We start from the raw sequence: 22,594 nt of genomic DNA on the forward strand, positions 1-22,594 counted from the left end.
GCAAATTAGCCGCCATCTTTGTTGGCGGTTAATTTGCATATCGTGCTGATTGTCCATATGGCAGGCGTACCGAAGGTACAGTCAATTACCATGTTTGTCTATTATTAGATAGGATTTGCTTGCTACTAACTTAAATGATACACAATATAAGAAAATAACAATAGTTTTCTTACTTCCTAGCATTAAGGTATCCAGCCTTTCGGGTTAAGTTTCGGTTAACAGGAAACTTCGTGGGATCAGGGTCAGGCACATATAAAGGGTCACTGGCTATTTCCAAATCCTCTATTGTCTGCTGCATGGTCTCTACATCACTGTCCATCTCCCTGCGAACACTAGCACAGAGAACAGGTTATTCACTACCAACCACAACAAAGTACTCCTTTCACAATCACATTTATCTGTGATTTGTTTTATATACATTTTCTTAAAGAGAGCAACAGTGGTAGAGGTAAAGTAACATGAACATGTTATAAAACAGCTTTACGTTTTATTTAAAACAGATATTTTGGAAACAATACTAAATTCAAAAACTTAATGAAGCCATATTCAATGCCTAACTTCAAAGGAATTTTCAAACTGTTTTGTCCTGTGCCTTTAAAATAATATTTTCATCTCCCTTTCTCCCCCAGATTGACCACATCACTGCTCAGACTTCTGGACCTATTAGAGCTGCTTTCTCTAAGTTTTCATGGCTTGAAAAACAAGATTTATTTAGTGATCTCCCATCTATCCACCACAATTCAGTTAACTGTGAAGATAACTCACTATGAATAATTACTATCATGTGTCTGTTATATTCAGACATAAAACCTAGTTTAGAATCAATAAAATAGCATCAGATATGATACTATTATGAAATTCAGAGTTCAGATTCTGTGGAAAAGATGGTGAAAAAAGAAGTGTCCATGAGTCATGCAAGAAACTCTCTCATGGCAGGAAATTAAATGGTAAATATTTTTAGATTATGACATTTAGCTGTTAACTTATCATTCACATAACTTCATTTTCAATTTTAAGGAAGAAAATACTTACTTCTGTACACTTGTTCCAATATTAGTTAAGAATTCTTCCAGTTGTTCATTGAGATTTTCAGAACCCATCTTAAAGAAACTTATCTGAGGCAAGAGGGTGTGAGAGTTAGAGGGTTGAACAACAGAAACACACACAAACAAAATACTTAAATAAAGCATATAAACAAATTCCAAGATAATGGGTAAGTAAAAAACAAAGGATTATTCCCATCTGTGTAAAAATAGGTTGTAGTTTACAATGACTTCTACTGGGCATGAAACCACTGAAGAAAAAAACTTAAATTTCACTGTTCATTCTTTTATATATTAACTAGAGGCCCGATGCATGAAATTCGTGCAAGGCCCTCGGCCCTCGTAGCCACAGCAGCTTGCCTCAGCCCTTGCTGCCCTGTCTTCATCAGGAAGAACGTCTGGTCTATTTAGCATATTACACTTTTATTATTATAGATACATGCATATGGTAAGCAATATTTTTTCATTGGAAAATAAATTTTAAGACATTTCAAGTAAGTCATATTGATAAACTATTTCACGTTTAATACAAAGATTAAAAAGTTTTGTATGTGAGGAATAATATTCATACTTGAAGAAATAGGGGACTGCCATCTCATCTTATATTACCCAAATTTAATTTTTTGGCCCCCTTCCTGATGCATACCTCTTGGGACACTTTGGAGTTCATTAATATTTTTAACTCAGGAAGTATGCAAGCAACTTGAAGCAAACTCAAACTTTTCTTTCAGATCTATTATGAAGCAAGAATGATTGGAGGCTCCAGCAATAGGTGTTAACTCCACAATTCACTTAGCTTTCTGTTCCCTGTCCTCAATTGTGATGAACAAGATCTACATACAAAGTAAGTGGTTTCATTTACCATAAAATATTTGAAATCTTCATCTGCAAGGAAAACCATTCTCCCTAACTTCCCTAAAATAACATCCTAATGACAATTTTAAATTACTTTTTAAAACATAGGCACAAAATTGTAATTTGTAGTTTGCAATGTAATATCCTTATATTTAACATAAATATCATACTTAATATAAAGTTTTTAGAGTAGTTATAATCCAAAATACACTGTAGAATTCACCTGAGCTTGCATGTACCCAAGTAGAGGTTCTAACAATGCTATTTTCTTCTTGTACTGAAGAGTATTTAATGAACAAAAATAATGCATCATGGTCTGGTGTTGTTTTTTTCTGGAAGTGTAGACATCTTCTGTTACTTCATACTTTGCCTTTAAGTGAAAAAATTAACAATACTATTATTGATTTAATTTTAACTTATCTTTAGTAGTGGCTGTGAAGAAGAGCCTACCCAAAGGAAAAAGGCACATCACCAGCAATTGTGCACTGCATTCTTATTTTCTTATAGATATTAGAAATCCTGCCCAATATTGGCTAAGATAGTTTTCCTGTTTTACTACCAACCATTTTGTTTTAAAGCACATTAAAAGCAGAATTCTGCATATAACTAAGAATGGTACAATAAACTAAGCATGTCAGAGAAAGTCTACCACACAGAGGGAAGGCATACAATTAATTGTTTGATAGTAGCTTAGCCATTAGTCTTTGACTTTGTCAGTTCACAACATACCACTCTCTCCTCCTGGTTCCCTCCCTACTGCCCCTCCTCTCTTGTTTTCCTTCACCTACATTTAAAATGTGTGTGTTCCTTTAAGTTCTTGTATTCAGACAACAAATATTTACTAAGCACCTACTATGTAATATATACTAGGTTCTTCTCTCTTCCTGCTCTCCTGAGAATACCAAATCAAGTACAAAGAATATTCCATATTCCAATGACTCCCAAATTTTTACCTCCTACCCTTCACTCTCCCAAGTGTCAAAGGAAGCACATGTCCACCTGAGCTCTTTATGTGTATGTATGTGTGTGTGGTGGGGAATGTGCTAGCAATGTACAAAACTAAAGACAGCATTTTTTTTATTGTTTAAAGTATTACATGTCTCCTTTTTCCCCGATTGACACCCTCCCACACCCCCAGTAAAGATAGCATTTTAAACAGGAAAAACTAGACCACCTAATGAAACAGTTGTTATTGCAATACTGAAAGAGTAAGTATGGATCATACCTTGTCATTTTCTCTTTTTTTTGATAATCGGCTATATCTGTGAATTGCAGCATCATGATCTGGAAAACAGAAATGACTATTAACAACAATAAGATAGTACTTTGCAAAACTTATGTTTTAAATGGCTTCAGATGTGCATCTTTCAACAAATGTTCTCCTATCCAAATTTCCCCTAAAGTATGTTTCTACTTATTAACTTGGTAAAAATATTTAATTCAAAGGAAGGAAACTGTAATCCACTAAAATTTTACATAAATATTTTTAATACAAAAATAGCAAATGCTCATTAAAGAAAACGCAGGATGTATAGGAAAACAAGGCAGGGGAAATATTGTATCACCTTTTTAATATTATGAGGATAGAAAATCACAAGAGTTGATTTAATTTCTTATTAAATTTTTCTATAGGGTAAACAGTACAACTTAAATAACAACACTGATTTAAATAATGTTCATTTAAACTTTTAATTAGGCTCATATTTTTTTCAATTATTATATAGAATCCAGCCACAGATTTGTGTTGATTTTAAAAATGCATCAAACAAGAAATAACTGTAAAGTATTAAGAGCTTACCATTACTAGCAATCTGAAACACTTCCTTTAATGTCAATATTTCTGAAAAAGTTCAAGAATAATTTCAGTGTAGCATATTTATGAAATATCTTAAATTTTGTTTAGAAAATAATAACTGCCATTTTAGCTATAATTAAAACTCCAAATAATATCTCATATTTCTACATTCAAACTGAAAATGCCACTCTGTATTTCAGCTAGCCTATGGAATATTTACTATCATTAGTAACATTACAACTCCAAAAAATCTACTCACCACAAATTAGTAATATGACACAAAAACAAATTGTAAAACCACTGTAAATTCTAAGATATGGAAATAGTCTTTGTACCAGAATCTAACAACTCATTTTTTATATTCACTCTAATAAGTTCAAATGTTGACTAAGAAATAAAGAACATTTTATTAAAAAGATTATGACATTCAGTCCCCTTAGATTGAGAAAAGAGATTTTGTTTCTTGACCTTAGAACAACCATTCTTGAGGATTTACCACCGCAAATATTAACTCCATCTCTAAAATACATTTGTTTTTATTCCATTATAATTTAAATGTTTTACCATCCACTGATATATTAACTCAATGGTTATTCTATCTACCTATCTTGTAAATAGATCTATGTAATTTTCTAAGATTGTGAATTATGAGAAAGCAGAGCCAATTCTATAAAACTCATTTTATCACTGAATAATGCTAAATGGGGGCAAAATCCACCACAAACAACTAAGTGATGGGTTGCTAGCTGTGTCAGTACCGCCTACCTCCTGCCACTCCAGCCCATAAACACACCTCCATCTCCTGTGCCACTGTCTCAGTTCAAGTCTCAGTCATACCTCACTGGACTCTCATAACTTCCTAACCCATTCTCTTAGACATCAAATTCACTCTATTCCACCCTCCAAAAACAAAAGGATTGTGTCTCCTTCTTAAAAGACCTCCACTGGCTTCTCTTTCCTTATAAACTTAAGTGGAACATCTTTAACATAATCTAGTCCCAACTAATCTACTTCTAGATTTGTCTCCTGCCATGCCCAACACATTCAATATTGCAGCCACACTTAACTTATCATTCTCAAAACAAGCCATGTATTTCTACAACCCATACCTTTTTATTTCCTAGTCCAGGCGTGGGCAAACTACAGCCCGCGGGCCGCGGCCCGTTTGAAATGAATAAAACTAAAAAAAAAAAAAAAAAAAAAGACTGTACCCTTTTATGTAATGATGTTTACTTTGAATTTATATTAGTTCACACAAACACTCCATCCATGCTTTTGTTCCGGCCCTCCGGTCCAGTTTAAGAACCCATTGTGGCCCTCGAGTCAAAAAGTTTGCCCACCCCTGTTAGTCCCTCTAATAGAATGACTCTTTTCTCCTGGCAAACTCCTCTTCATGGCTAAATGCTCATGTCAAATCCTTGGTGAAGCCTTTCTGACACCCTCCTCTGAGCTTTCACAACACCTTGCTCATTCCCTATGAAACAGTATTGTAATTATCTGTTTACCTACATCCTTCTGTAGGCTTTCTCAAGTGAAGTGACATCTTATTCATATCAGTATTCCTCAGTATCTAGTTTAACACCTAGCATTAATTAGCTCCTATAAATGTTTAGTGACTAATTAAAGTAAATGTGGCACAAGCTGTATTCAGAAATGGTTAAGATAGAGAGTAATATGCATTTTACAGGCATTAATATTCTGATAGCTAATGAAAGTAAACATAAGCTTGACTTCAGTACCTTTCAGATCTCTTTCTTTAAACTGGGTAATGGGGAACATCATGGCATCAGCAAGCTGCGTTGAAAGTACCGCATGACAAGAGCTAAGCTAGTAAAAGAAAAACCAAAAAGACCAAGTAACAGAAACATTTAACCAGTGTTATGTAAATAAAACAAAATCTAGTAAAAGATGTTGATAATAAGAAAACACAAAATTATGTAATAAAATATACAGTAAAAAAATTTCCATTTAAAACTATTAGAAGAAAACATAGGATAACCTTGGATTTGGCAATGATTTCTTAGATATGAAACCAAAAGCACAAGCAACAAAAAAATATATAAATTAAACTTCATCAAAATTAAAATTTTTGTATACCAAAGGATACTATCAAGAAAGTAAAAAGACAATCCACAGAATGGGAGAAAATATTTGCCAATGATAAGGAACTTGAATAAAAAACCCTTGAACTAAATAATAAAAGAAACAACCCAATTAAGAAAAGGGGAAAGATCTGAACAGACACTTTATCAAAGATTTACAAATGGCCAATTGGCACGTGAAAAGATGCTCAATATCATCAGCCATCAGGAAAATGCACGTCAAAACTATGATGAGATTACACTTCACACCATTTCAATGGCTACAATGAAAAGTAAATAAAAATAACACATTCTCACATGTTGGTGAGAATGTGGAAAAACTGGAACCCTCCTACATTACTGGAGGGAATGTAAAATTGTGTAGAAGCTGTGGAAATCTGTTTGGTGGTTCCTCAAAAAGTTAAACACAAAATCACCATATAACCCAGCAATCCCATGCCAGGTATATGCCCAAAAGAATTGAAAACTGGTGTTCAAAAAAACCAAAAAATAAAAACTTGTACATGAATGCTCATAGCAATACTATTTGCATTAGCTAAAAGGTGGAAAACAACCCAAATGTCCATCAACTGATAAATGGATAAATAAAATGTGGTATATTCATACAAGATTTTATTTAGCAAAAAAAAAAAAAAAGAAAAAGAAATGCAGCCCTAGCCGGTCTGGCTCAGTGGATAAAGCGTCCGCCTGTGGACTAAAGGGTCCCAGGTTCATTCTGGTCAAGGGCACATGCCCAGGTTGCAGGCTCAATCTCCTCCAGTAGGGGACGTGCAGGAGGCATCCAATCAATGATTCTCTCTCATCACTGATGTTTCTATTTCTCTATCTCTTTCCCTTCCTCTCTGACATCAATTTTAAAAAAAAGGAATGCAATCTGATACATGCTACAACATGGATGAACCTTAAAAACATTTTGCTAAGTGAAAGATGACACAAATTATATTGAGTCCATTTATATGAAATAGTCAAAATAGGTAAATCCAAACAAACAGAAAGCCGATTTATGGTTGCCAGGAGCTAAAAGAGTGAGGAGTAGGAAGTGACTGCTTAATGGGCACAGGGTCTCCTTTGGGATAATGATAAAAGTGTCTAGAATATCAGTGCTAATGGTTGCACAACACTGTGAATGTACCAAATATCACCAGTAGTAAATTTTAGTTATGTATATTTTACCACAATAAAAAAAATTCCATTTTCTATAAATATTTCTTTATATTGATCTGCTACAATATTTTTTATAATGAATTATTAAAATATTTCAAAAATGTATTTTCCAGTTAAGATACTTGAAAAGACAGGACTAATGGTGCATGTGAAAAGAAGAGTTTTCACTGTACTAGTAGAGAACAGTCAGGGGTTCTCCAAACATCTCTCACCACCTTTCTTCCTCCTAACTTCCAGCCTTTTTCAGTTATTTGTTCTGAGACTAGTTTGAGAAATTAAGGGTTAATACTGGCTGTTTAGAATGGAAGATAAAATGTTGCCTGATGGCAAAAAAGAAAAATCATAAAGAGCCTCTTCTCTCCCTGTGTTTATCAGATAAGACAATGAAACACTGAATGTTAGTTACATGGACTGGGAGAACATATCCATATGTTTATTCCTTGAAAACAATTTGTTTTAATCAAGCATAGAAAGTACTGTTTTTACAAGACAGCCACCAAGAAATAAGGTCCTTTTTAAATAGTAATCTTTTTTTAAAAGGGACTTACTCATATAATCATAATAATAACAGTTCCCAATAAAAGCTGAACAACTTGAATAACTTAATTATAAGACCACTTATTCAAGCAAAATAAAATAAACACTTACCTCATCTATAACTTTTGAAAACTGTTGCAAAGTAGAACTCATCACTTCATCATCACCACCCAATGGAAAACGCTAAAAGGTGAGAAACAGAGATGAGGTAAAGGACCAATGCTGTATGCCTTTTGTGAATGACATTATCATTTACATTTTTAAATAACTTCAGAAAACTTCTAAACTTTTAATAAGCTCTAAAAGTATAATTTTAATAAACTAGTATAGTTATATAATTAGTAAACATTAATTATGATGCTGCTAAGCAACCAATTAACATGGCATATAGGAATGCACACCATACTTGGGAGTTCAAAGATTTGGTGTTTAGCTCCAATTCCTCCAATAACCAGCTGTGTAACTTAAGCAAGCTTCAGTAAAAAGAAGAGAGGTCAATCAGATAACCTCTGTAGCTAACATTAAGTCATTAAAATTAGATGTAAGTGCTATAAAGGAATTTCAATGGCATTTCAAAATTAACTTCTGTGAATTCTAAAAAGTTTAGGATTCTTGATGAGAAATTCTACTTAACTATATAGATATGGTATTACTGCATATTTTAAATTATGCACTTAAAAATTTCATATACAGTACCTGTTTTTCATATTCTTTTAAAAGTTTTGAAGTCAGGTGTGTTGCTGCACTTAATTCATTCTATAAAAAAGATTATTTCAAATTAAGGAGACATTACTGATAAGAAAAACTTTAAGTTGAAGATACCTACACCATTTTTATTTATCACTTAACATAAAATATCATACATGTTCTCTAAACCCCTCACTAAATCACTGGAAAGAGAACTACCATTAAAGTGCTAAAAGGAAACTCAAACCATAAAATATACACCAGCAATGTTCCTGGTGCATGCTTGTTTTTAACTAATAAAAATTAGGCATTAAATTAAATGTTGTTAAAGCTTTAAAGTTAGAAGTAACCTGGACATATCTTAGCAAAATCTTAAGAGATTCTACACTGAAAACTGATTATCCCTTTCTCTAGATACTGATACTAGTCCATGATAAGCATTTAATTACATACAACCAAAATGTGGTCAACCTAGTCATAAAATACAGCAACAGAACCATATGAAAGAAATCGTTTTTTTAAAGGTTTTTTCCAATGATGACTATGACGAAAGTAACATTTATTTTACATATCAATCTGTCTTCAGAAATCCAATTTGAGAGACCAATTAGAAGAAAAGAAAATAACCACTATCACAACTTTTAAGTACATAATGAAAATGTGAGTCCAGAAGGAAGAGAAAATTAGAAGGGGAAAAAATGAGTACACTTAATCAATCCCAAAGAAAGTTTACTATAGAACCCAGGTTGTGGTTAAGGCTTATAATTAAATTTCATAAACAAAGCCTCAAATCTTATTCCTATTCAACAAAATAATTTAGTCATTTCTATTTTCTTAAATTCATCTCCTATGCCCCAGAGCTACATCTAATTTTTATTACCTTCTATTAACAAAACAGAGGCAAAATACTTTCAAATCCTTTGTTTAAAAAGGGGAAGAAGTATTCCATAAGATTAAAAGCATGATTAGGGAAAATATGGGTGTCAATATGGGGTTTTCATTTAAATCTTAGGCCAAGGTCACTGTTAGTAAGTTTCAATAAGCCCTTACTGGGTTTGGGGAGGAGGGACAGATGCTTCAATCTTCATAACTTTTGTAGTACTACAAACTATGCAGTAGTAACAGAAATGTGAGCTCTGTAATACAAAATAATGTTCATTCATCCATTCAACAAGTATTTCTTACTATGAGCCCAGGTCAGCCCTAGGCACCAGTAAACAAGACAGACACTCTGTGCTTAAAGATTCATCTTTAAAAAGCATGGAGTAAGCCTTTAGCTTTTTACCTGTGCATCATAAATCCGATGCATAGCTTGATACAACTGGTTCATATAGTTGGAAATAGCTGTAGCATCTTCTTCAAATACACCCAGTAAAGACCTTGTCTGTATAAAATAAAAGCAATAAGTTTATGTTGACCATTACATAAATCAGATGGAAATTTTTTCTAAAGGAAGGAAAAATCCTAGAATATCAGAGCTCTAATTATTCTGAGTATTAATCAATTTTTTCTCTTTTGATAGTAATGCCAAGATGTCAGGATTCTTTGTTCTGTTTCACTTCATTAAAACAAAGGGTTTTTCCAAATACATCATACAAACTTTTAGAAGGAACAACAAAGATATATTTTTATGAAGTAAAAAGTCTGTAATTAAACTTAAGAACAAATCAAAAGACACATTCAAGGCTAATTTAACAGTATTCCATGTGTAAATACTTTTAATGTTTTATTTCCGGATAACTTACTATGATTATTTCTTTTTCTCTGTGGTATCTTCTAGGAATGCCAAACCCCTCCCCATCCTAATCCAAAAATAATACCACAATGCCCCTCTCCAGCATAGCCTATAAAACGTTAACCATGTTTTTTTGAGTGCAAAATTTGGGGTTATTCTTTTTCTTCATCTTTATACATTTCTATTATTGTTAGGCTTTATTTTTTTCCAATGAGCACATAAAATTTTTCATTTTAAGGGGGAAAAATTGTTAAGTAAATTTAAGACTGTCAATAAAAAGAATTTCAGAGACAAGGAAACTCAGCATATCAAGGCAAAGTATGCTAAGCTTTTTATATCTCAAAGGCAGAGAAGAATTAAAATACCAAAAACTATTGCCATAACTACAGCTTAAAATCTAAAAGATGACCTTGTATTTTACTCTACAAATAATGCCTCAACCTTAAAAGCTGGTTTTTAGAAATCAACTTATCGTCTTAGCTTCCTGTTTTCAGAAGAGAAAGCTAAGTGAATACAGTTTTTGGAAAAAAGCACAAAATCATTTTGCCAATATACAAAGTCTACATTCTCAGTCATCTACTTCCCATGCCCCAGAGAATTAGATCTGACAGAATTTTTTTTATTTTTTAGCTCTAGTGGCTCAACTCCTACCTCTCAAAGTGCTATTTTAAGATGTAAAAAGAAAAGCATCAAAAAATCTTGTTTGGCTATGCCATTTTTAAAAAATATTTTTTTTTATTGATTTCAGAGAGGAAAGGAGAGAAAGAGAAACACCAACAATCAGAATCATTGATTGGCTGCCTCCTGCAGGTCCCCTACAGGGGATCAAGCCTGCAACCCAAGCATGTGCCCAGACCTGAAACTGAACCTCCTGGTTCATAGGTCAACACTCAACATCTGAGCCAGGCCCCGGCTATGCCATTTTTAAGAAAAACTTGTCACTTAGTTGTTTTTTCCTCCAAAAATTATCATCCTAATTCAAGGAATACATTTATGTAAAAACCTGTAGTGGAACTAAATTTAAAAGATCATCTTGGCCTTAGCTGGTTTGACTCAGTGGATAGAGCATTGGCCTGCAGACTGAAGGGTCCCGGGTATAGTTCTGGTCAAAGGCACATGCCTGGGTGCGTGCAGGAGGTGGCTGGTCAATGATTATCTCTCATCATTAATGTTTTTCTCTCTCTCCCTCTCCCTTCCTCTCTGAAGTCAATAAAAATATATATTTTTTAAAAATTGTTAATTAAATCTCAATCATAGTAAACTTTCTCACTTAAAAAAAATAAACTCTAAATCTGAAAAATAAAAGCATTTAAAAAAAGGATCCTCTTGCTCTGGTTGGAGCATAGTCCCATATACCAAAAGGTTTCGGGTTCGATTCCCGGTTAGAGCACATACCTAGGCTGTGGTTCGATCCCAGGTTGGGGTGCATATGGGAGGCAACCCATTGATGTTTCTCTCTCACATCGGTTTCTCTCTCTGTGAAATCAATAATAATGAAAAAAAATCTTTAGGTGAGGATTTTTTAAAAAGAAAAGATCATCTTAGCCCAAACAGGGTTGAAATAGGTTCCCTAATTAAAACTCAAATACCAAGTTCAACACTGTATGATTGTTTAAAATTAGCAACTTATAAAAATACAATATATACCATTTCACTTAATCTATGATGGCATCCACTGTGAGCTGCACCATTTTTATATACTACTAAAACAAACAAAACAATGCTGGCAATTAAGTTATAATTTAAGGTTTTCTTATGTCTCGAAATTTTTAATTTAAATTTCATGGAAACACACCTTTAGATACAATTTTATATATAACACTACCCATATAAACATAAAAAGGAAAACAAACACAAGCAGCATAAATTTAATATACTAGTAACCCTAAAATTTCTTCAGAGTTCAACTCTTGTGAGTCACTTTTTGACACAAGAGTTATCAATATCCATGTTTTCTCATCCAATATTATTCTGTACAAGTATTTCTTAGATGCGCTCCCCTTTTGTCCCCAATACATATTTTCTTACAAACCATTTCATGAGATACCATTCAGCAAGTTTTTCTTTTTATTGAATTTAGTGAGAAAGGGAGAGGGAGAGAGAAAAACAACATGATCAGTTGCCTCCCTCAACCTGGGATAGAATCCTCAAGCTGGGTATGTACCCAGACCAGAACTGAACCGACACTGGCCAGGGCCCATACAGCAGGTTTTAATGGTGGCACTTGCTTCAAATCATCAGGTGTCAAAGGAATATTTTCAAACAACAAACACGAATTGGAATGCTTCAAGCTGTTAAACTGATTTGTTGGCTGAACGACTTTAGAGGCTGTAGTTGGCCAGTCATGCCACTAGGACAGTGATGGCGAACCTTTTGAGCTCGGTGTGTCAGCATTTTGAAAACCCCTAACTTAACTCTGGTGCCGTGTCACATATAGAACTTTTTGATATTTGCAACCATAGTAAAACAAAGATTTATATTTTTGATATTTATTTTATATATTTAAATGCCATTTAACAAAGAAAAATCAACCAAAAAAATGAGTTCGCGTGTCACCTCTGACACGCGTGTCATAGGTTCGCCATCACTGCACTAGGACAGACAGACAGGTGTGTACATTTGCAGGCAATTAGAAATAAAACATCGTCAGCTGTAAGAGGCATCTTGACAACAGAGATGTGAAAACAAGTATGTGTTGAATCTAGGAGTACTTCATATTATGCAAAAGAAAGAAGCCTCAATTTTTTTAAAATTTTAAAAATGATTAGGATCAAGTGATCTAATAAAAACTTATATCAGGAGCTTTAAAAGTTTCCATAATCTTTGTTACTTCACTTCTTGGACTCCATCCTAAATAAATAACCCAAATTAGAGCAAAAATTGATGCCCAAGCATGAATCTCAGCCCAATATATAAAAGCAAAATTGAGGGGGAAAAGTCTAAAAACCCAATAAGACAACTATTAAGTCAGCTAAAGCAATGTGCAGCCTTTAAATTCTTTTATTCAGAATGTAATAATATGTGAAGATGCTTAAACTATGTTAAATTAAAATCAAATAAAAATTGTATACACAACATAATCTCCATTACATTAAAATGTATAAAAGAAAAAATTAGAAAGAAGAAAGTAAACTATTAACAGGGCTTGCGGCTGGGTACATAGCATGTAACTGCTTTCTTTTCTGCACTTCCAATTTTTCTGAAGTAAATATTATTTTTATAACCAGGTAGAAAAATACAATAGCTATCAATAACAGCTGTGGTTCAGAGAAGTTGAGTAACTTGCCCTAAAGCAGAAGGGACTAAGTGGCAGTGAAGATTAAAACCTTTATATCCTAATCCCAGATCCAGGACTTCCCATTCTGCCACAGGTTCTCCCTAAGAATCACAAGTGTCCTCCCTTTCCAAATCCCAGTTGTCCACAACTAATTTTCCCAAATAAATGTTATTCAGTTCAAAATTATTACTTCTAGCCCTAATCGGTTTGGCTCAGTGGATAAAGCGTCAGCCTGTGGACTCAAGGGTCCCAGGTTCGATTCCAGTCAAGGGCATGTACTTTGGTTTTGGCCACATCCCCAGTGGGGGGTGTGCAGGAGGCAGCTGATCGATGTTTCTCTCTCACTGATGTTTCTAACTCTCTATTCCTCTCCCTTCCTCTCTGTAAAAAAATCAATAAAATAAATTTTTTTAAAAATTATTACTTCTATAAATTGAAATATCAATGTAGCTATTTCATTCAAAATTACTGTAAAACTGACACTAATGTGGCACATTCTTGTAAAAAAGGAAAAAACTAATGCTCAAGTTGTAAACTAATTGTGTGAAAAATTCAAGAAATAAGTGAAGAGATTATATCCTCTTCACAAGTCATGGCCAGGGCACTGTACAACCTATTTTGAGCTGTGCATATAGTCTTTATGGGCTATAAAAGCCAGGCCAGGTAAAAGACGGGTACGGCAACATGTTGAGTCTTAGATAATAAAAAGGCAAAAGGACAAAGTGCACCTAACCAATACACCTCACAAAATTTTTGCGAAGTGTATGAAACAAATATAGTTTATCTTTGCACTACAGAAATAATTTGAACTGGCTATTCTAGCAGTCAAGCCAAGATGTGGGTTTCTCTTTGTGTCAGTATTGGCTGATAAGAGTACATTACCAGCAGGCAACTGGCCAGTGAAGATAACTTTCAGCAGGAAAATCAAATCAATTCCACAATCGGAGCCCAATTTCAACTTGGCACAAGCTGGGTTGCTCAGTTGGTTGGAGCGTCCTCCTGACACGCCCAAAGTTTCGGGTTCCCTAAGTGGAACAACAAATGCACATCTCTCTTCTCCCCCTTTCTTTCTTTCTTTCTCTCTCTTTCTCTCTCTCTCTCTCTCTCTAAAATAAATAAATAAATAAATAAATATTTTAATTTTAAAATAATACACGGCAGCCGTGCCGCCCAGGAAAAAGGCATATTAAACTGCCAAGACACATGAAATACGTGGAACTGTAGTTCAAATGAACATTTCAGAACACTGTCTTCATTCTAAGTGGTTACGCTACCAACCATCAACGTGGTCTTAAATAGCTTAAATTATTGTGTAAGACTTAGGATGAAATTTCTCTATGCAAGTTACAGCCCCCACCAACGTGTTTTTTAACGTAGCTGATTTCATTCTTCAGTACTAGAAACATAACAAATGGTTGTTTTCCTAGACTGTCTTCAGCTAGAGCACGCGCAGGAGCATTCCCAGCGCGCAAACCCCGGCACACTGGGCATTTATTTGGATGCGTGAATCCGGGCCAAGACTGCGAGGAGCGGCGCAGCCGTCGCGGGGCCTAGGAGGCGCCGTCCATCACACGCGCGCACAGCTCCAGTGACAGCGGCTACGGTCGCGGCCACGACACCGGCCACACCAGGCGGGAGGCTCCGGGACCAAGCCGGGCTTCTCCCCGCGGGCACATGAGCAGCCTTTCAGCATCTCCCGGAGAAACACTATCCCTCTCTCCCCAGCTCGCTCAGAAACCATCTCCTGAGTCTACCAGGTTCTTTCTCCGGAATTTTCTCGGAAGAGGTTTTCGGGGAGAAAACTCCAGGTTCAGGATTTACCACCGCACATCCCGTCAACAGAAGCCCCGCGAACGTACGTGACCGCCGGGCCGCAGAGGTGCCAGACCCCGCGCGCGGCTCCCGGCCTAGCGGCGCAGGCCCACGCGAGCTGCGGGCGGGCGGCCCGGCCTGGATGGCTTTGGGCGCGGCCCGCCGAGGGCGGGGGCACGGGGCGGCGGCGCCCACCTGGACGGGGGCGGGCACCTGCGGCCCCGGCGACGTCAGGCTCGGGATCGGCCCACGCGGCTCCTTCCCTCGCCTCCCGCCGCCGCCCGCGCCTCACCTGCGGGCTGTCCTCTAGAGTCTCCTCGATCGGCAGCTTGTCGATCCCCGGCATCGTGGCGGAGGGAGGGAAACGGCAGGTGACGCGGCGGCCGCCCACGGTTCCCACGCCGAGCCACCCACAGCGGCTGACCCCGACCCACCCTCTCTCGCAGTCTTTGCAGCCGTCCCTCCCGCGCCGCCCTCGCCAGGAGCCAGGCGGTCCGGCGGGAAATCCCGCCCCTTCGGTGTCCATGCCCCGCCTCCCGGCGCGCTCATTGGCTTGCGGCGACGCCTGTCAGCGCGGCGGGCTGACCCGGCGGGGGGGGTTGTTGGCCTCCCCGGGCTCGGCGGCGCGCCCGGGTTCCGCGGACACCCGCCGTGCGCGTTCGCGCTTGGGTGTAACTGGGGCGCCGTCTCCCATCGCCGCGCGCGCCTCGAGAACCAGAGCCTCGAGTGAGGACCACACTGGGCAATTGGGGGCGGCTTTAGTTCTCCCTCAGCATTTTCCGTCAGCGACCATGCAAGAGGCCCTGCTGCTGTTGCCTTCCTTTAGTGTCTCAAACGGAACCTTCCCGACCCTCCCCGAAGCGTCCAGCCTCCCCCTCCAGCACAACGGTGCCGGCCACCTCAGAGGCCTGTGGGATCCGAGGTCGTGTCATTCACCGGGCTTTCCCGGCTCATTCGTGGACAGTAGATTCTACATTATTTTTCTGGACATTTGGATATCAGTTTATTCAGCTTAAAACATGTGACCTTGTCGCCAAAATCATCCATTCTTACGTGGTCTTGAAGGACTGACAAGCCACGATTTAGACGTCCATATTTCTTTAAAATCACAAATGAAAACACCTTTTAAAAGTCAGAATTGGCCTAGTCAGTTATGTTGGTGACCGATCAGCACTTGCGTTTGGTGGGAAAGTTTTGGAAGAAGCTTTAAGTAGCTTCTTGGGCCCCTGGTTTTTCCGTGCAGAAGGCGCAGGCCGCTCTCGGGACTGGATCTGGACCGGACGTGCCGCCTCCCCACCCACCTGCCTGGCCTCACGCGGCCGGCGTGGCTCCCTGTGGCGCGAGGAGCGTTCCTTGCAGCTGAAATGGCAGATCACAGCGCCGCCTGCACATCCAGCCATTCGCCCCACCAGCCCAGCCCATTCCCAGTCAAGATATGCTGGGTGTAAAGATGACCAGTTGCCTGGCTCCGCCGGTGCGTGGAGCAAACCCAGCTCCAGCGACGGGAAGGGAAGGCACTCCTTTTCCACGAAGCTAGGTTTTCCCGCGCGCTCTGGAAGAGGGATGAAGTCAGGTTTTCAATGTTTTCCCAGGGAGACTTGCAGTGGTTTCACAGAAGTAGCCTTCCTGTTATAAACTCTAACGAAAAGCTCTCCCCTTGGATTGCTTTTTATCAACTAGCCACCCTCTGGAAGAGACCTTTAGTTTTGAAAGGTGTTTGGAGTCCGGCCTTACCTCGCGCTGCTGGCTCCCAGCTGCTTCGATGTGCCCACAGCACCTCCAGGTCCCAGCAGCCCGTCGGCCCTCCCCGGTTTCTTTTCACTCCGGCAGCCCGGGGCGTGCAGCCTGGCCCTACCGAGGAAGACCTGCAAGGTAAGTGACCTGCCTGGAGCAGCTGTGACTTAGATTGTAAGTGTGGGGAAAGCGAGGCAGCGCCTTTTCTGATTGACCAGACTCGAGAGAAAGTGACCAGTGAAAACCAAGTGTGAGGAAGAAGAGTCCTTCTATGGTGGTGCTGAAGAGAGTTGGCCAGTTGGCCAAACCCAATGATTTCAGTGAAAAATTCTATGAGGGAACTGAGTGATCTGGGTGGGGTATTCTCATCAAGTTCAATGGTTTCCTCCTTTGTTATGCGCATCTAAACTGTCTTTTTGTAATGGATTCTCAAGATATTATCAAGGAGGGACCAAGGAGGGACAAGGAATTCTTACCTGGTTCTGCTGATTAAAAAACGAAAAAAAAAACGAAAAAAAACCAAGTTGACATTCAATTGAATGGAGAGGCAGTTTAGTCAAATCATAAAACTAAAAAGAATCTTAACAGGCCTTCTGTTTGGATCCTGTATCTAGGCTACTGTTAGATACCCTGCTCGTCCAAAAAGATTATTGTATTTTTTATTTTAAAACATCTCCACAACTGCAGAATTACAGCCTCCTCTGACAACCAATTTAAGTTTAATCAACCTAGATTCTGTACACTTGACCAAACTCAGTTCCTTTTACACAGGAAATGAGGCTTGTTCAGAGAGAATGCCTCAGGGGTTACTGGAGACACACGTGTGGGGGAGCATAGTAAAAACTTCGGCCAGCTGGTTAATTTTATGGAAGGCAAGGCAGGATTAAACGACATTCACCACACACTTCTTTGAGACGTTTCATACCTGTAATTTACAATAAAAGGACATACAATCCTGTAAATAGATTTGTTAATTATTAGTCTCCTAAAATTATATTTGATCTTATAATTGGGTTTTTACATGATACTCCTTGAAGTTCTGGCCTGTGGTCTGTAATAGGAAAGAATCTAACAACACAAATGATTCTGATACTTTACTTTTCAAAATTATCCCCCTAGGTCATACAAGTCATCTGGGGAAGGTTGTTAGAATACATATTTCTCAGCACAGCTGGAAGGTTCTGATGCCAGAGGTCAGAAATGGGGTGGGAGTTACCCCACATGAGTCAAAGCAAATGATCCTCAAAGTTGAAAAACTCCATGCAAAATGGAGAAGAACCATTTTCCATTCCAAAATAGCCTTGTATTTCAGAAAATTTAAAGAGTCAAGTAAACATTTAGGAAAAGAGTCCTAGATTCCAGCTGACAATAGGGACAGGGGTACCATTTCCAGAATCACCTGGAGAGTAGGGGAAGCCTCATCTTCACAAATATCCCCCAAAAGAACCAATAAATCTGAAATTCTGAGGAATTCATACTCCTTTTAAAAGTATAATGTATAATGCAAATGATTCTGGATGTTAGCTAGTAAATCACTTGTTAATGGACTCACTTTAACAGATAATTGTTTTCTTAAATTTTTAAAATATAATTCTTTATTGTTGAAAGTATTACATATGATCTCTTTTTTCCCCCATTGACTCCTCCAGTTGGCCCGCCCCCTCCCCTCTGCCCCAGGCCTTCAGCACCCTATTGTCTGTGTCTGTGGGCCATGCATATATGCATACAAGTCTTTGGTTGATTACCTACCTTCTCTCCCCCAACCCCCTCTTCCCTCTGAGATTCCACACTCTATTCCATGCTTCCATGTCTCTGGATCCAGTCCGTTCATCAGTTTATTTTGTACTTAGATTCCACATATGAGTGCGATCATGTGATATTTGTCTGACTATTTCACTTAGCATGATCCTCTCCAGGTCCCTCCATGCTGTCTCAAAGGGTAAGAGATTCTTCTTTTTTACTGCTGCATAGTATTCCATGGTATAAATGTACACAGCTTTTTTATCCACTCATCTACTGATGGGCCCTTGGGCTGTTTCCAGATCTTAGCTATTGTAAATTGTGCTACTATGAACATAGCGGTGCATACATTCTTTCCTATTGGCACTTTGGGTTTCTTAGGGTATATTCCTAGAAGTGGGATTTTTTTATTGACTTTTAGAGAAAGAGGAACGGGAGAGGGAGAGAGAGAGAGAGAGAGAGAGAGAGAGAGAGAGAGAAACATTGATTTATAGTTCCACTTATTCATTCATTCGTTGGTTGATTATTGTATGTGCCCTGACTGGGGATCGAACCCACAACCTTGGCATATCAGGACAATGCTCTAACCAACTGAAATACCTGGCTGGGGTTCAGTTGTTTTCTTAACATACGGCTAAAATGAACCAAGAAATGAGCATATTAATTGGTAATTTGGGAAATTGAGTCATTTCCATTCACCTTAAAACATGAGGACCAGTGGTCAAATAGGGGAAAGCTTTGGGACAGTGGTCGGCAAACCGCGGATCGCGAGCCACATGCAGCTCTTTGGCCCCTTGAGTGTGGCTCTTCCACAAAATACCACGCGTAGGTGCGCACGTACAGTGCGATTGAAACTTCGTGGCCCATGCGCAGAAGTCGGTTTTCGGCCTGGGCGAGTCTATTTTGAAGTATTGGCGTTAGAAGTGGCGGGGTGTCGGTCAGTCAGGCGATGGGAGATGCGGCGCAAGCGGGCCGCAGGATACGCGGCGCGGGGAGGTACATTGTTTTGAGGTGGTCGACCCCTTCCAACTCTCCCATCCACACTCATCTATCTGAAACAAGTATATAGATGAGTGTGGATGGGAGAGTTGGAAGGGGTCGACCTCAGCGAACGTGCCTCAATCAGATTGAGGACGTTTTTAGCAAAGGCCAGCTTAGGAGTACCCTAATTAAGTTAATTAACAATGTACCTACCTATATAGTTTAAGTTTAAAAAATTTGGCTCTCAAAAGAAATTTCAATCGTTGTACTGTTGATATTTGGCTCTGTTGACTAATGAGTTTGCCAACCAGTGCTTTGGGCAATCTGAGGGTAAACTCAAAAGTTCTGATGAGTGGATTTCAAAAAGTTCTGATGAGCAGCAAGAACCAACAGATTCTTCACTGTGCCACTGCAAACCACCCTCCACCTTTGACCTTGATGTTGATAATTGCTTTTGCTCTTTGCCAAACATCCTTAAAATGAAAGGCAAATTCTGTAGCTTCCACTTTCTTGGCTGTACAAAGAACTTTATTCCTGGAATAACTGTATATGCTTCTGTTTCTTTTATGGTTGCCTTGATTCCTTTTTGGAAGAAGAGGACATTACTACATTTATTTTTTTGGCCAGGCCAAGAACTTTGAATCAAAGCAGAGTCCTTCTCAATTCTGTGGGGAGATGGATAAAAGCCTAGGCCAGCCTAGCTATCTTTGATTCCTGGCTGTACTCTTTACTAGTTTTGTGACTTTGTGTCTCCATTCTGTCATCTGAAAAATGGGGCCTAATATAGGGAACCTACATTATAATATTGTGAAGATGATTAATGAGTTTTCAAAATAGTCCTAAATACAATAAGCATTCAATAAAAATTAGCTTAATTTCATTATTTAATCTTAAATATTTTAATGCTTTTAAGGCAGCTTTGTTTTCTTAATTTTCCCTTTTTTCATATCTAAAGAAACCAATATTTCCTATGTTAGAAGATGGTGCTCACTCTTTTAGAGAATCCTGAAACTATTTTAAATATTACCATTACCTTTGCTAGTGTTTTATCACTTTGACTTAGGGGGTTTTTATAGCCAAAACAAAAATGTTTAAATTAATAAATGTGTATTTTGATATTCTGGAGAACAATTCTCGGTACCAAAACAGCAAAGTCTATTGTCCTGTTTTGGGGTTTTGGCAGTGAGGAGGAAGAGATGCCCTAAGTTTAAAAGACATAAGACTTAATGATACTCGTACCCTCACTAGAATTCTGGGGAAAAGGTTAGTGGAAAAGAGGTGGCCCTTAGAGAAGTCAGTATGTTTCATACTGTTTAATCATTGAAAACATTTTAATTTTTGCAGAACCACAGAGGGCAGTTAAAAAAAAAAAAAAAACAGTAGTGAGAATTTGAGTAAACCATGGCTAGTGCAAATAAATCTCAGGGTTAATCAGCACATCCTTCCACAAGCACTAGGTGGTGCTATAAATTTAGTTTTGAGATTCAAAGTACTACCTCAAGAAATGGTTGTCTTTATTCCACAAATATTTACTATGTAACGAACAAAATATTAAAAGTCTCTGTCCTTGTGAGGATGGCGAGAAGAAAGAAAAATGATAAACATAGTCGTTAGAAGTTTAGTATTTTAGAAAGTGGTACATGCTATAGAAAATAGAGCAGGGAAAATGAGATGAGGAGGCAGTTGCAATTTTAAATAGGCTCACCAGCGCTGAGGCCCTAAGACTTAAGGCTGAAATGGTCTGGCTTGTTTTCAAGAATTGCATAGAGCCGAAACCGGTTTGGCTCAGTGGATAGAGCGTCGGCCTGCGGACTGAAGGGTCCCAGGTTCGATTCTGGTCAAGGGCATGTACCTGGGTTGCAGGCACATCACCAGTAGGAGATGTGCAGGAGGCAGCTGATCGATGTTTCTAACTCTCTATCTCTCTCCCTTCCTCTCTGTAAAAAATCAATAAAATATATTTAAAAAAAAAAAAAGAATTGCATAGAGACCAAGGTGACAGGAGAGGAATGAGCCAGGAGAAGTCTGACTCTGAAGAGGGAGGAAGAAGAGGCCACGTTGTATAAAACCTTGTGACCTATTGTGAGGACTTTGACTTTTACCTGGTTTTGGATAAAAATATCTTTAATAGAAGTTAAGATTTGAAAAATGTTGATAAGAACCATAACATTTATTACCTAGAAACAATGTTATAAATGCCAATCAGGCTCTCCCATTTCATCTACAATGATTAGATTTTTTTAAAAATGGAGACAACCCTAAGTGCCCAGGAGTGTTGTTCAATAAATTATGGTTCATCCATTTGATGTCTAGCACCAAACAACTGTAGAAGAATGAGATAGAGCTATACATACTGACATAGTGCGTCATAGGGCGAGGATGGGGGTAGGGGGCAGTGAACCACTAGCAGAAAAATACACATCTGACTCCATGTGGATAAAAACGTGTCTGTGTGTGTCCACCTATTTATTTGAAGGCATTTAAAAAAGACAGGAAGGAAAAGCACTAAACTGTTAGTAGTAGTAATCAGTGGGTGTGGAGTAAAAATGGGTAGAATTGGGGGAGACTGTCATATTTAACTCTATTAATGTGGTATTGAATGAATTTTTTGTTTAATATGTGTTGATTTTTTTTTTTTGAGACAGAGGAAAGGAGAGGGATAGAGAGGGATAGAAATGTCTATTAGAGAGAGACATTGATTGGCTGCCTCCTGCACACCCCCTACTGAGGATCGAGTCTGCAACTCTGGCAGGTGCCTTGACTGGGAATCAAACCAGTGATCTCTAGGTTCATGGGTTGTCACTCAACCACTGAGCTGCACTGGCCAGGCTGACTGGTCCTTTTTTATGTCACTGATCTTCTCACTAAGTTCCTTGAAGTTTCCATTTATATTCCTTAAGCATCGTTATAACCATTGTTTTGAATTCTGTATCTGGTAGTTTGCTTGCTTCTATTTCATTTAGTTCTTTTTCTGAAGATTTCTTCTGTTCTTTCATTTGTTTCTTTGTCTTTGGGTTTTTGCTGCTTCCCTGTGTTTTTTTCTATGTATTAGGTGGAGCTGCTATGTCTCCTAGAATTGGTAGAGTGGTCTTGTGTGATAGGTATCCTTCAGGGCCCAGTGGCTCAGCCTCA

The 22,594-nt window shown here is 38.3% G+C and overlaps 1 protein-coding gene across 2 annotated transcripts in view; it reads right to left on the bottom strand.

The window, feature by feature from the left end:
* The window catches only part of APPL1 (adaptor protein, phosphotyrosine interacting with PH domain and leucine zipper 1), a 30,604-nt gene extending 13,378 nt beyond the window's left edge, over positions 1–17,226 (bottom strand). For both annotated transcript variants that reach the window (XM_081105964.1, XM_081105963.1), the window contains exons 1-10: positions 15,300–17,226; positions 9,469–9,567; positions 8,193–8,252; positions 7,608–7,679; positions 5,433–5,520; positions 3,697–3,738; positions 3,124–3,182; positions 2,122–2,268; positions 1,033–1,115; positions 174–332 (exon numbers count right to left, since the gene is read on the bottom strand). In XM_081105964.1, coding sequence (XP_080962090.1) covers positions 174–332; positions 1,033–1,115; positions 2,122–2,268; positions 3,124–3,182; positions 3,697–3,738; positions 5,433–5,520; positions 7,608–7,679; positions 8,193–8,252; positions 9,469–9,567; positions 15,300–15,533 — 1,043 coding nt within the window. In that variant the 5' untranslated portion in view covers positions 15,534–17,226. The remainder of the gene's footprint in view (positions 1–173; positions 333–1,032; positions 1,116–2,121; positions 2,269–3,123; positions 3,183–3,696; positions 3,739–5,432; positions 5,521–7,607; positions 7,680–8,192; positions 8,253–9,468; positions 9,568–15,299) is intronic.
* Between the last annotated feature and the right edge of the window lie 5,368 nt (positions 17,227–22,594).

The sequence above is a fragment of the Myotis nattereri genome (genome assembly GCF_964212035.1).
Source record: "Myotis nattereri genome assembly, chromosome: 14".
Classification (NCBI taxonomy): Eukaryota; Metazoa; Chordata; class Mammalia; order Chiroptera; family Vespertilionidae; genus Myotis; species Myotis nattereri.